The sequence below is a fragment of the Paramacrobiotus metropolitanus genome, unplaced genomic scaffold (assembly GCF_019649055.1).
Source record: "Paramacrobiotus metropolitanus isolate TYO unplaced genomic scaffold, Prichtersi_v1.0 Parri_scaffold0000011, whole genome shotgun sequence".
Lineage (NCBI taxonomy): Eukaryota > Metazoa > Tardigrada > Eutardigrada > Parachela > Macrobiotidae > Paramacrobiotus > Paramacrobiotus metropolitanus.
This window is the reverse complement of record NW_026570231.1, coordinates 1,401,548-1,416,284: the sequence shown is the minus strand read 5'-3', so window position 1 is coordinate 1,416,284 and position 14,737 is coordinate 1,401,548. Positions and strand designations below refer to the sequence as shown.

Below are 14,737 nucleotides of genomic sequence, written 5' to 3'. Positions count from 1 at the left end.
TGCCGTCATTCCAGCCAGTTTTCTGCACGTGCTCCATACATATCGCAGTGGCCAGTATGCTATAACAGATAATTAACTACTTTTATTCTCAATACTTACTGGTTACTGCAGACAAAGTCCGGCACTTTATATCTGACCAGTCTGCAGGTTTAAATTTTTCCCAGATACCCACCAGCGAGACATGAAATCCAGTAAAACCCTTGGACATCCTCATCAGGTACTCACAAGTAGCATATTACTTCGTAGTTTGGCTAAGTGTGGACATTCATACTAAGGAGATCATACATATGACTCGGCAGGCACATCAGCTTAATACACACCAGTATTTACATAACAATATTGTAATATCATTGTACAAGAGACGCAGCGGCTGACACACAAGACAGTTTGGCTATCGATGTAGCGCTGTTAGGGTATCTACGTACAGATACTCGTACATACCAAAAAATTTGATAACATACGGCATCAGCCCGTAGTAATTAATCGCACTACACTCCCGGCAGCACCGAGTCTATTACTTTTTGTGAATATTATGTACCGCTTTTACAGGGTCAAATCCTTAGCGAACTGAACCTAATTATAAAATATGGTGATCGGCCTAAACTGCGCGTGGACAAAGAAACAGTGGATGTCCACATTCCACCGGGCAATTCAAAATTATGGCCGGAACCGCCTTCGATAACCCTTCGTGGGCTCGCGATCACACTAAGACCCGTACAGGACAATTGGAAAATTGACGGACGGCTCAAGGTGATTAATATAATTTGCTGCGTTTATTACGGCTTGCGCAAGTGATACCCCCCATTATCCGTTTGTGGCTGTACGAAAACATTTGACAACGAAATGATAATGTAGAAAAATAAGCAAGCGCCAGTGAAGTGCCAGAAACTAGTGTGTAAAAGGTGACAGCGATCTCAGACCGGACACTCAATCAGTTTGTGGTCAGGCTATTAAGTGTGCGGAATAACATTAACCATTATCATAGCAGTTCCGTCTGTGAAATTTACAACACGTACCGGTACTTGCGAACGGTTTCTCTGATCGTAGGATTCAGCAAATGGCAGCTGCCAGTTCGTAATCCACGTTGATGACACAAGAGTAACGGTTTCGAGTATTGATGCTACAGTTGAGAACTTTTCTCTGACCGCACCGTCGATCGCTACCAGAGGGATCGTCCGCGGACGAAATCTAGCACTTTACTCTGCTGATGGTTCTGTAAGAATCGAGAAAGCGGTCCACTGCAACAGGTTAATCGCGCACGGCGGAAAGTACAATGTACGCTTGACAACCGAAAGCATCGTCGACTGCGAACATTTCACGGCTTCGGGCAAGAAATTAGTAATCGATGGCAAACTGTTCTCGAAAACCAAACATATTGACCTGGATGTAACAGTCGACCAATGTCACATCGGCGTGGATGGCGCCATTGGTTCCAAAAAGGAAAATGCTTTGAACCAAAAAAAGAGAAAAGAAGTGCTGGTGGATACCATAAAAGGAATAATCCGGGGACACATCAGTAATTTTGGTACTATTGTGGCTCGCAAAGAATTACAACTCGAAATAACCGGAAGCATCTTGTCTTTGGTGAATAACACTGACGACTCAGCGCACCGAGGTTATAAAGCAATTAAGAATTTAAAACGAGTTGGAGCACCAACGGATTCGTCACTGCAGCCTACCAGTAGCGCATTGCTTGGAGCGATCAACGAGGAAAGCCCGGAAAAGGTAGCAAAGCTGTTGGAAAGGTATGTCGATCCAAATGAGACCATGGTCGACCAGCAGTCTAAGAATTTAATAACACCAGCGCAGACAGCAATACGCGAATGGTTCAAGCACTTGCGAGACGAGGCTCAGAGACCGGATCGCCCGGAGAAGATTACGACCATTAAAGCGCTTTTTGAAACTATGGACTGGCGACGAGGGATTATCAAATCGCAGAATTTGGATTTAAGGATTGATGGAGATGTGCATGACTGTGCGCAGATGAGAGCAACGACAAGTTTAAAGGTCACAATGACCGGAACTGCCGTATGTGAGCACGATTCAATCTGGTCGACTGGTGGTATCACAGAAATAACAATCGGGAAAAATCTGGTTCTCTACGGACAAGTGAAATTTAACAAAGCGTTCATAAAGGTCACGGAAGATGTGCTGTGCCAATCGACCGCAATTGTCGCTGTTACCGATCACGCTAAAGTGTGCAGCAATAATTTTCGGTGTTCGGGACAGTGGTTTACGGACGAAGCGCTGCAGTTACAGTTGCAAGGCTCGGCAGTTTTTCACCACGAGTCGTTTTTATTTGCCGGCCTGTTGCGAATGGAAGCGAAACAACAATGTCAAATTTACGGTCAGTGGATGTTGAACGAAATGGACGCTTACATCGGCGGGTCCTTTTTAACTGGACCTCAGGCAGCTGTGAAAATCGAAAACAACGGGTCAGTTGTCTGCAAGCATTACCGAAATGAGAATCAGCTGACCGTTGGGAAGGATATGCAGATTGTCACGGAAAAGCTGGAGCAAGCCAAGGCAGGAGTTACGCAGGTTGCCATTCAGTTAATTGCTACAGTCCTTGCTGATTCGGATGAAAACTGGGATGGTTTGACTGTAACTGACTCGTTACTCGTTAAAATGACTCATCGGCTCAACAGTCACGGACTGATCAAAACCAAACTTGCCACCGTGCATTTATTTTCTGAAACGGAGTCCCAGTTTGTCCTAAGCGGCGAAATGTCTGTGGACAGCGGGCCATTAATGGTCGTCGTCCAGAAGGAAAAACAACCGACCCTTGACAATTTTAACCCACACCCGGGATTTATCGTGCGGGGAATATTGGCAGCGAGCGAACTTCGTGTCGTTTGCAACAGCATCATCGAGAACAGTGGGACAATCATGGCGCAAAGCTTACTCTCCATTTTAACGATCGGAATCAACAACGGAAAGGGTCTTTTACATGCACCCAACATTTCCCTGGAGTATCTCTGCAACCCGAATACTGAATTGTCTGGAAAGGTCAGCGCGCCCTTTAATCTGCTGATCAACGCTGCTAATGCCACAGATTTTCAGTTGGCGTGCACTACACCGGAAAACGAAGTTCTGATGCTTCCACAAAAGCAGTTGTTAATCAAATCCTCAAACTTCTCGAAATTAAGGATTCCGATCCAATGGAGCAAATCGACCCAGCCAACTACAACATTTATTTTTGACGGGCAAGTCATTATCGATGCGGCAGTAAGCCTAGCCAGCTGCAAAGTAAAGGTCATCAGTAAAGAGTCAAACAATAACACAGAGAACGCTACTCCGTCGATTGTGGTAACTGCAAATGGGTCGCTGCTTATTCCCCGGCTTAATGTAACTGGTGCAATCGAACACGTTGAATTTGTAATGGACGGTTCGACCGAAGTAACACAATTACACGTCGACGAAACTGTTAAAACATTTCTGTTGAAGGGAACCAGTTTACTACAGTCCCTGGCATATGTAATGGCAAAGAGTGGTGATTTGCAGTTTGGAACATTGACGAATTTCCGCACAGACGATATCGACTGTCAGTCAGCAACTGTTCTCAAAGATGCCGTAGTAACGATGGATAGTATCGAGCGCGAAGCCGTTTTACTTTTATCAGCACAAACAATAAATATCGCTGGCACAGTAAACATCAAGCGCAAACTGTACCTATCTGCAGCAGATGAGAGCAAACAGCCGTCCGTAGTCGTCGAAGGGACTATTGAGGGAGCGGTAGAGAATGCGTCGGCCACTTTACGAGTCGAGACGTTGTCCGTATCGGGGATCATTGGAAAACTGCAGTTTTGCGAATTAGTAGCTCGAGGAAGTTTGGAAGTTCTGCCGACTGGAAAATTTCAGGCAATCGAAAACCTGGAAGCGGATGCAGAATGGATGACCTGGAAAGGGGAAGTCAGCCACTGCAAAAAAGCCTCCTTGACTGGATGGGGACTGTTGTGTACCGGGCGGCTGAACGATGCTATCGACGAAATCGCAGTTCACTCGAATTTAGTCTTTGCCAACATAGGTCAGTTGGGGGCACCGCTGATGACTTTTGCATCGCCATTTATTTTTAACATATCGCTGACGGGAGATGCCGCTGCAATGGGAAGCAATCCTAATCAGGGCGTGCTCGACATAAAGTCGCTTGTGTGCTTGTGTTCGGGAAGCCAGATGTCGGCCGAAAGCATTCAGAATACATCGGTGCTGTTGTTTAAATTCAGTACGCTAACCCAAGCGGAAACTCCGAGTAAGGATCAGCTGGAGAATTGGAAAAAAACCGTTGAAGCTTTGAATCAAAATTTTACAACGAGATCATCATCTGCGTCGCTGGGCGATATTCAGCGATCGATCCAATCAGTTTCGGCTTCAACGGGACGGACAGAAATCGAGTTGCGAGATGTTGTGAAACTGTACGCAGGAACCCGGGATATTGTTTACAAAATGAACACTAGCGGTATTCAGACGTTCGACGTACCGGAACTAGTCGGAAAACTGATGGAAGCCAATAGCTATTTCCAGAACATTTCATCTATTAAAGAGCGATTGCTACAGGTACCAAAGCTGGCCCGGGAATTGTACAACAAGGGTATCAGAAAACTCAAATCACTGCACGAGCAATTCGGGTTTACTGGAATTAAAGCGGCGGATCCGACGAAGAAAGGAGTGCAGGAAAGTGGAATGTGGGCTTATCATTCCGGTGTCATGACGACTGGAGCGGGGTATACGGCTATGTTTGTCGAATCGTGGGTGAATGATGGAACAGTGTCGTCGAGCGCTGGAGATATTGCAATCAGCGGGAGCAAATTGATCAAACAGTCCGCGGCTGGACGCATGCTTAGTGCGTACGGCTCGGTGTTTATGGATGCAGAGGATGCGGATGTCAGTAACATTAGCGCTGCCAAGATGCTACTGTTGGAAGTACGTACAATACGAGTACTGATACTATTTTAATGCTTTATTCGTTACGGAGGTAGCCGAAACCGTAAACCTTTCAACAGTTTCGAACGGTCGCAAAAAAGGAATATCGCGTAATGACCTTTTGCCAGTTTAAAAGCGGTCAGTTACCAAGACAAAAAGACCTCATTAAGAGTCGGTTTTGCAATACTCTTTTAAAAATATTGTAAATTTTTTTCCGGAAAAATAATAACCACATCTTTTCAAAATCTTACCTTTCCCAAAACATACTAAAATATTCGGTCACTAATTGCAAAATACGGTAATTACTGCAATAAAAGTAGGCCAAATAAATTTAGAGGGAATGAGCCGATCAAAAGCTTTGGATATTATTTAGTCGTTTTAGTTTATCATATTATTTAGTTATCAGCCGTCTCTTTATAGAAACTGCCATTACACATCATTGTATTTCAGGTGGATAAATCCCTTAAAGCTAACAATATCTTGAACGCCAAACTAGCAAAGTTAACTTCAAAATCCGGCGACGTGAGTCTGTCGAGAGCAAAAACAGACACTGTGCTGTTGTCGGGGGCGAAAATTGATGCGCAAGACGTGAATGCCGAAGAATTAGAAGCAAAGGCAAAGGGCGACATCGGACTTGTTGGTGTAAAAGGAGGAAACATTTTCGCGTCTTCCGAAGAAGGATCTATTAGCGCCACTGGCGTCAAAGCGAAAACCCTACAGGCTGAGGCAAAGCAGGGTGCAATATCCGCATCGAAAGTGGATGTTGACAGCTTGATAGCAGACGCCAAGAATGATGTCACCCTAGCAAAGATCAAAGCGAAAGACCTGGATGCGAAAAGCCATGAACAAGCGGTGCGTCTTACCGGCAAAGTTGCTGCTGACAAGGCTACTTTATCTGGTGCAGCTACGGTACAGCTGGAATATGCTGGCGGCAATGCGGATCACGAGTTTGATTCGTTAAAACTGGAGACCAAGAGAATGCAAAAGGACGAGCTGTTCAAGCTGCTGCATGGTAGTGGTGCGTTTGCAGCGATGAAGATATCGGATAAACTCGATTTAGCCGTTACGGACCAAGCGATTGTCCTTGGATCGATCAATAAACCATACGACTTGAGTGTCACAGGTAAGACTTCAAAAACAGTGCTACTAAGAACCATAATAACTTGTTGTGAGGCACAGATTCTTGCATCAAAAAGTTTTCTAGCCAAAGCTTTCCGTAGCCATATGTCCTGTCAAACTAATAAGAGTCGTATTTCTGATCTTTGTCGAACTGCAGTGCTTGGTATAGTCGTCTGTAATGTCCTTTTAACATTTGGACATCCATTGCACACTGTTTGGTTTAGGAAAAACGGTGGATGTCATCGGGAACGTGGCAGCCAAAAATTTAGCCATCAGGGCAAAGGACGGAGATGTCAGTGTAAAGAAAAACGCCAGTCTTGCAGCCAAGAATGATTTAACTGTCAAAGCAAAAGGTCACATCAACATGGAGGCCGGGTCAAGAGCCAGCGCCAATCAGGATGTGAGCATGGAGTCAGAAGAAAAGTCCATAACTCTCACCAATGCTCATGTGTCCGGTGGCCGTAGCGTCGAAATGAAGGCAAAGCAGGATATTAACATTCTCGCTGAGAAACACCACGGACAACGGGCGAAAGCCAGCACAGTTACGGGTGGTGCCGGGAAAGCGTATGGAGACGCTGGGAGAAAAATGGGACTCCGAATGGACGCCGGGAACAATCTAAACGTAAAAGCATCAAAACTTAAAAGTGATGCAGACAATATATTGACTGCTGAAAAGGACATCAATATCTTAGCCGAGACGACGGATTACTCCTCCACCGAAACGAAACGATCGGGATTCCTCGGTTACAAAAAAACCACAACGACTACAACTTGGACCGAAGTTGACGGCTCCGACATCCAGTCTGGCGGCAAGAATATAATGGTGGCAAAAAGCGGCGGGATTACCAGTATTGCGTCCAATATAAACGCGGCAGAATCCAACTACTTGAGCGCCCGAAAAGACGTCAAACTCTTGGACATCGTCACCACCCGTCGTGCCACGACCAATCAAAGCACGTGGTGGGGACTGCGAAAATCAACGGAACATGATGCACAACAGTTAGGTCACGGAAGCAGTCTGGTCAGTAAAGGTCACGATCCCAGTACTATCATCTCCAAAGAAGGCGACATCCTGATCGAAGGGTCCACAGTTAAGGCAGCCGGTGAAATGAACTTAATAGCGGAGCAGGGCAAAGTGCAGATTAAAGAGCGCATTCTGACCGATACGAAATCCAGGGAATGGTCCGGGTTGACGATCGGTATTGGATCGGTCGGCTACAGAACCGAGGAATCCAGTTCCACGCAAGATCGACTGGCTGGCAACAGCTTCAGCGTGGGAAGGCTGAACGTCAAAGCCAAGCAGTTTCACGTGGAAAACAGTATGAATTTTGACGTGTCTGACGACATGGAGATTGATGCGGAGGATGTGAAATTCACCGGCGCCCACTTGCGGTCACAATCCAACGAGCACTCTTTCGAAGGGTCTTTTTCCGGTTTAAGTATGTGTCTTTCGTTTACAGAGGAGACGTCCGCAAAGACAGCGTCCACGTACCAGAACCAGATCGTATCCGTTGGCGGTAAGGTCACCTTTAAGAATGTCAAAAATCTGGCTATGCACGATGCCAATCTCAGTGCGGACGAAGTTACGGGGGATATCGAAAACCTGGACGTGACATCGAATCTATCGACTAGCGAAGAAACCAGCAAAAAGAACACTTTGGACTACAATTTCGTGATGGTGAGCGGGCTTCCAGTTCCGATTCCAGGGTTTGATATGAGCGACAGTCAAACAAAGTCCGGGCACGTGGATCAAATCTCCGGAATTCATGCAAGGAAATCGCTACGCTCCAGTGATTTGCGAATAAAAAAGGCTTTGCTGACCGGCGCTTCGATCACGTCCGACGCGAACATTGAAAATGTTGTTGAGAAAGTTGAAACGAAAGATGTCGACGAGTATTTGGACCACAGCGCAAATTCCTGGGCACTATCGGTGAATCCTCAAGTGAACTCGTATTCCGCGGGTTATTCTAAAGCGTCCCATCAACGCAAAGGCAAAGTGCAGGCAACGATCGCATCAACATCATCGGCCGGAAAAGTGGCGGAAAAGTATCACTCCGCAGCCATCAATCGCAATGCGCAAGCTAGGCGCATAGTCACAGAGGAGCACAAGTCCTCCGTCGGTGTCAAGGTGCACGTTAGCCAGACCGGAGCCATGGTCAAGGTCAACGACGTGGGAGGTGGTCTCATTCTTGACAAAGGTAAGATCGAAGCGAATCTCAGTTGGACTGATTTCGAAGCCGGTTTCAGCTACGGCGAGAAAGACGGCGCCAGTGCTAGATTTCGCATGGGTGAGACGGATGTATCTGCGGGATATTCTTTGAAAGATGGTGGTGGACATGTTAAAGTCAAAACCAGTGAATTCGAATACGGCGTCAAAGGTGACAAAACCGGCGGATCGGTTACAGCCAAGCATGGGGATGTCGACATTAGTGTAGCAGCTGGAAAAGATGGCGGCTCAGTTAAAACCGTCATTGGCGGTTCTGGCGTTTCGCTCGGAGCAACGAAAAGCGGGAAGATTGATCTTGGTGCACAACACGGGGGAACTGCCGTGGCGCTCGGGTCGGAAAAGTCTGGCGGTTATTTAAGAGGATCCCATGAAGGTGCCGGATTTGGTGTTTCCAAGAACAGAGACGGCAGTACTTTTAGCGCAAATGCGGGAGATTCGCGGATTGATGTCAACAGCAACAATAACGGAAAATTCAGTGTGGGTGCCGTTAGCGGCACTACCGCTGTGGCCTTTGGTGCGACTGATTCCGGAAATTATGCTTATCTGAAGCACGGTGACAGCGGTGTCGGTTATTCAGGTAATGCGGACGGTGGCGACTTCAGCGCTAATATGGGCCAGTCACACTTGAATATTAGTGGTAACCGGGACGGTAAACTTAACATTAACGCTGGAAGTGGAGATACAGCCATTAACTTCAGTAAACAAAACGGAGAAAGTTCTCTTTCGGCCAGACACGGCGATGCCAATTTGGATTTGACTGCGAAAGACAGCGGCACGGCATTTCATGCCGGAGCAGGTGATTTTCATCTCGGTGTTAGCGGCAACAGTGACGGAAAACTGGGGATAGATGCAGGCGCCGGCAAAGCAGCTGTTAAATTCGGAATTGACCAATCCGGATCGTCTCTGACAGCGACACACGGCGATGCCGAGTTTAATTTGTCGAAAAATTCTTCCGGCACCACGCTTGGTGCCAAAGTTGGCGATAACCACTTTAATGTTGCGAACCGCGATGGCAAATTTGTAATGGGGGCAAAAAGTGGGAAGACGGCAGTTAAACTTGGTGATGATGCCTCCGGACGTTTTCTTTCAGCGTCGCATGGTGAGGCCCGAATTGGTTATTCCATGAAAGCTTCCGGTTCTGCATTGGACGTGGGTGTTGGGAAATCGCACTTGAAGGTTACTGACAGCAACGAGAAAGGTTTAAGCATGAACGCGGGATACGACGAAACGGCTGTGACGTTCAACGCCAATGATGCGGAGCATTCTTTGAGCGTTAAACACGAAGGAGCCACTGTTGGTTACTCTACGAATGCTAGTAGTGGTGCGTCTCTCAATCTAGCAACAGGGAAAACCAAGGTCGGCATAAACAACAGCGGTAACGGTCATTTTGCGGTAAATGCGGAACACAGCGGTATGGCTATTGGAGCGACTAGGAACAAGAACGGAGCTACTCTGCACGGCAGACATGGAAATGCCACCGTTGACATTGCGGCTGATAAGAACAACGTAACAGGACAGTTGAAAGCGAATGGAGCACGTTTCAACGCTAAAAGTGACAAGAATGGAGTTCAAGGAAATTTCGAAAAGGGTGCCACAACCGTTACCGTGCATCGGAATACGCGCGACGGTACCGGTTTTAGAGCGAAAAGCGGAAATACCGCGCTCGACCTTCAACAAAGCACACGTGGAGCCATTGGCGCAAGGTTGAAGCACGGTAATGCAACGGTTGGTTTGACGGCATCCAAGTCGGCAGGGGCGTTAGCAGCAAAGAAAGGCAATGTTGGTGTGGCGGCTGTGAATAAAAAAGGCGCTGATAATCGATTGGACCAAGCAGTGGTTGGGTGTGTAAGCGCTATAATAAGCAAAGAAATCGCGCTGCCTCAAGTCGCCGGTATGGACACGAAGGTCTCGGGTCTGATAACATCGCTGTTGCCAGAAGAAATGCAATATGATAACCTTGGCGTGAACCTTTTGGAAACCGTCACCACTGCATTACCAGATACAAATATCCTGGATAATGTGGCGGGTACGGCTCTAGACCTCTGTACGGAGCAGCTAGATGCAACTGAAAGCCGAATTGAATCAAATACCGAATGGGCGGGAGAAACAGGGCTTGTCAGTCGAACCGACAATTAATTAGCGACCGCGGCTAAGTGTCGATTCTCTCATGTAAGTGGATCATGAGATCTTCCGAAATACAGCCCTCTACCATAATACTATTATGGCTAGAGATTTAGAGAATGCAGTCTAATTAATTATTATAACCTTCTTCTGCAGAGCCAAAGGATTACCTGACTGGATCAGTCCAAGTTCAAGAAAGAATTCAGCTTTCTCTGCCTTGGATTTCTATGCTATATATAGCTGCTAGGATACCTGCTGATTGCAGCATGGCTCTAACCAAACCGAACCTTTTATACAAACGGAATAACGTTTTTTAATTGTATCATCTTTTATTACGTAGCAGATTAACTGTCATACAATTTACAAATACAACGCAGTCTGAGAATTATGATTGTCGCTTTTCACTAAGGGGTTATCAACTCGTCGTTTCATAAGCCATTCTACCAGCATTAAGAAACCTGTTACAGAACCAGTTCATACAGTTAAAAGGACCAAAAAAAGAAAGCAATACGCACAAGACAGAGATACACCAAAGGGAGGCAGGATGTTATATGACGACCGGTTCGGGCAAAAAGGTTTATGTATGTTATGTTACTTATGATATGCTTGTTATGATTGTCATGTTACTTCTTTTACGCTTGTTGTCTGTGTTATGTTACTTCTGTTACACCTTTTATGCATGTTATATTGCACACGATATATCATTTTAAATCATTTACATTAAATTTAAATTACATTTGCATAACTTTAAATTAAGGGCCAGAATTCTTAAAAATTCGCGAGAGCACGTTTAATGTTTGTTCGAAGTTCGAACGGAGGGTGCTGATACCGTGTTCTTAGCACCAAACCACAGTTCTTGGCTACGGTATGATATAGACAATCTCACATGTTTGTACAGTGAACTTCAAAAAGGGGGTAAAACCCACAGCCGAAAGCGCTGTCCGTGTGCATGAGTAGTTATGCGTTCATAACAGTTTGAATTCCCTTTTGCATACGTGTTTGAACGGTGTTTCTAATCACATTACAATGGCAATTCTCGCGCGAAGCCATCGAACGATTTTACCGAAAGATTTCCTAGAAATTTCAACTAAATAATAAAATTATTCTTCTCTAAATATATAGAAACTGTATCAGGTCAAACCAAAGTGCGCAGGCGTCAAAGCACAGTCTTATTGCAAAAACTGCTATCGTGTCATCAGTTCTATAACCTTTGGTTGTGGTACAACGATAACTTACGGTTTCGCTTAAAACCCATTCAGTACACTACAACAAACATACAGCACACGTTTCTGCGCTGTGACCTTTTCCCGGTTACGTTACTCGGCAAATCGCCATACTATTTCATAAACTTTGGGCAGGTCGGCATCACCATTGCGCGTTATACCTATAATTAGTGACCTCCTATGTATGATGACAGGACCATGTATATTGTACGACTACGACGACTACGAATCATTTACATTCAATACATCTAGCCCTACAATGCCATAAGAAAATAGGTCGAACGAACTATAATTATATAATTTATTAAAAATTCAAAATGAAACACAAAACAGTATCATGCGTAACATAAAGTAATTAACGTACATATCAAGCGTAACAGGAGTAACATGGCAATCATAACAATCATATTATTAGTAACTTAACATACATAAAACCTTTTTGCCCGAACGGCTCGTCATAATCTTAGGTGCTATATTCCGAAGGACGTAGCGCTGCATACGTCCACGGGTATATATATATGTATGTATATATATACCTGTAGGTATGGATCCATGTCGAATCATATTGTAACTTGTAAGTTTGTAACACAGGACAGACAGAACGTTTACTGACAATAGAGAGAAATTTACTCTGTAAACTCAAGAGAGACAGAAATGCTGTAACTCAGGATGGGCAGAGATGCAGAGGTGGAGCATGTATGTGAACAGTGAAAGAACGCACTGAATGTCATCGTCAGTTGATCCAAAGTTTCAAGCACTAGTTTTTCGTTTACCTTTCTATAAAACTTCCTAACCAACATCTCAGAAGATAGAAAGAAAAATTTGACGCTTTTTGATCTCTGATAAGTGTTTTTTGTGGGGAACCAAGAAAGTTATGCTTGTTTGGTTTCTCGTAGACTGTTAGACATAGCATAGGGTGCAAGCAACGCCTCCATCGGACGGACCTATGCTAAGTCTACGAGAAACCAAAACAAAACTAACTTTCTTGGTTCTCCATAAAAACCTACTTTCAAAATATCAAAAAATTTTAAAATTTTATTCTCTATTCTGAAACATTAACTGGGAAGGTTCGTTAAAGTGACAACGAAAAACTGATGCTGCAAGTTTTGGAGATAGTGGCAGTCGGAATCAGGTACCCAAAGTCGAGACTAATACACGTATGCGCGTACGCGAGGTGGTTGCACTTGCCGCAGACTATTTCGTTAAAATAGCCGTCCAGCTTGCACTCAGGCAGTCTTCCCAGTAAACAACTCCACAACAGAAGTTTTTTGCAGTTATTATGTGATAAAAGTATAAAACCCGTCCTTCGGAACAGTCCCCACGGGGGACGCCCCGCTTTTTAATTCGGATTGAGTGATGTACTGTCCAAACTGTATGTGTTTACAGTTACGATTTAATTTGTGCAGTATAATAATATTGTTCCAGGGCTGTCTGCGCTGTGTCGACCGCTGCATTTTAAAACGGCTTTAGCAACCGTACGTATTCGTACGCGGTGCTGGTCAGTTGATTGACAGGAAACAGAGAGGCGTCGGCAGCACTGTGTCTCCAGCTTCCTTTATAACGCAAATAGCCGGCTGTCTGTGTGCGTGCGCAGCGACTGTGACCGCATGCCGGATGGTCGCCTGCATCGTGCGATATTATAATCAAATCATTAGAGCTGCCAAACCCAGTGGTTGGCAATATGCGAAGCAGGCTACTTTTGACTACGTTTCCATTTTTTTCATTTATTTAAATACGAATTTTAAATAAATAGAAGAATAAATAATGATTAAATAAAGCTCTTGGCTGACAATCAGTCATATTTAAAAGCACAACTCATTTGATAAATTACATAATAATTTACTGAAGAGTCATGAAGAAGTTGGGTGCTGAGTACTGAAACATGAGTTGTGGTTTGAGCCATGAGTTGCGTCATGAAATGAGTCATGAATTTTGGGTTGAGTTGCGAAGTTTTGAGATCTAAGTTGTGGGTGGATGACACGCCTCCCTGATGCGGTACGTAGTGAAAGAGGCGTACCTTTTCCCATTCACTCAACTCGAGCTTATGCATACAGCAAGCTGCGCATGCTTCGCATGAATAATCCAAAACCCGGTCGCTCAAGGCCCTCGGCTTGTGAAAAGGCGGTTTACATTGACGACATAGCGGTCCTATTTTAATTTATCCTCTATCACCCTCGCTATAGTCTCTCCAGGGACTTGGAATGTCAGTGATTATAATGAGCAGCGACCAGGTGGGCTGGCATTTTGCTGGCTGGTCTAACTGCTGATCGGTGCTTTCAGTTGCACTGTCGGAAACAGTATCTATCCCAGTTTTCCGTAAATTGCATATAAACTGCATATATATCTAAATTGAATTTATCTCCTCAAACCAAACTAATTTTGTAAAGCTTACCAAGTTACGGCTACCGAATAATATATATACTGTATCTTAATTGATCCAGTGTATCGTTCGGAATGGATGCGCAGACACGGTGACCACACCTCCTCTTATTCTTTTATTATATAGTAAAATGATTTCCGTCGAAAGCGCCGTTTTGGTAATTACACAAGCAAATGGTGGAGTTAAGTCAGTCAATTGGCCATTGCCGCTCTACCTACAATAGTGCAGGCAGACAGAGCAGTGCAGCAGACTGACCAGTGGATGGTCAAACAACTCGCTTGAGCGGGATGCAGCTTGCATCGCGACTATGCGAGCAGGTGGCTACTGGCTAGACACTGCGGCAGAGAGAGCACGGCGTAAAAGTCGAGAACAAGAGACAGCGTGACACTGCACCAGACAGCGCATGCAAGCACTTTACGCGGTTATCAAACGATGTCTCCGGCAAACGGTTTCAATGTACAAGTATATAAACTCATTGGCGCGATATACTGCACTAAAATGTCTGCGAATATCCTGGTTGCCATATCAGTATGGATACGGACACAGTTCTTGAAAACTGTTGTTCGATAACATCATTTTAATTTCCTTTAAAAGTCAGCTCTAGAACTAATTGCAGTTGTCAATGCAAAGTTGAGTACTAGTAGGATACGACGCTTGGTATTATCGAATAGACCGCTTAGCGTGTGCCGTACGCATAAGCTTTTGTTCTGTTGTAAAACGATTCCACTTTTAACGTGTTTCTGGACG

General features: G+C 45.0%; 1 protein-coding gene across 1 annotated transcript; it reads left to right on the top strand.

Moving 5' to 3' along the window:
- On the top strand, positions 1-10,772 carry LOC129583801 (uncharacterized). The gene is made up of 6 exons (XM_055475772.1): positions 1-217; positions 550-750; positions 1,048-4,920; positions 5,371-6,043; positions 6,264-10,435; positions 10,544-10,772. The coding sequence occupies exons 1-5, from the start codon at positions 182-184 to the stop codon at positions 10,400-10,402; spliced, it is 8,922 nt and encodes a 2,973-aa protein (XP_055331747.1). The 5' UTR covers positions 1-181; the 3' UTR covers positions 10,403-10,435; positions 10,544-10,772.
- The last annotated feature ends 3,965 nt before the right edge of the window (positions 10,773-14,737 follow it).

Excerpts from the sequence above, each read along its gene's own strand:
- LOC129583801 (XM_055475772.1), top strand. The coding sequence starts at position 182 with ATGAAATCCAGTAAAACCCTTGGACATCCTCATCAG. Across the intron at positions 218-549 it reads CCCTTGGACATCCTCATCAG|GGTCAAATCCTTAGCGAACT; the intron begins GTACTCACAAGT and ends CCGCTTTTACAG. Across the intron at positions 4,921-5,370 it reads CCAAGATGCTACTGTTGGAA|GTGGATAAATCCCTTAAAGC; the intron begins GTACGTACAATA and ends ATTGTATTTCAG.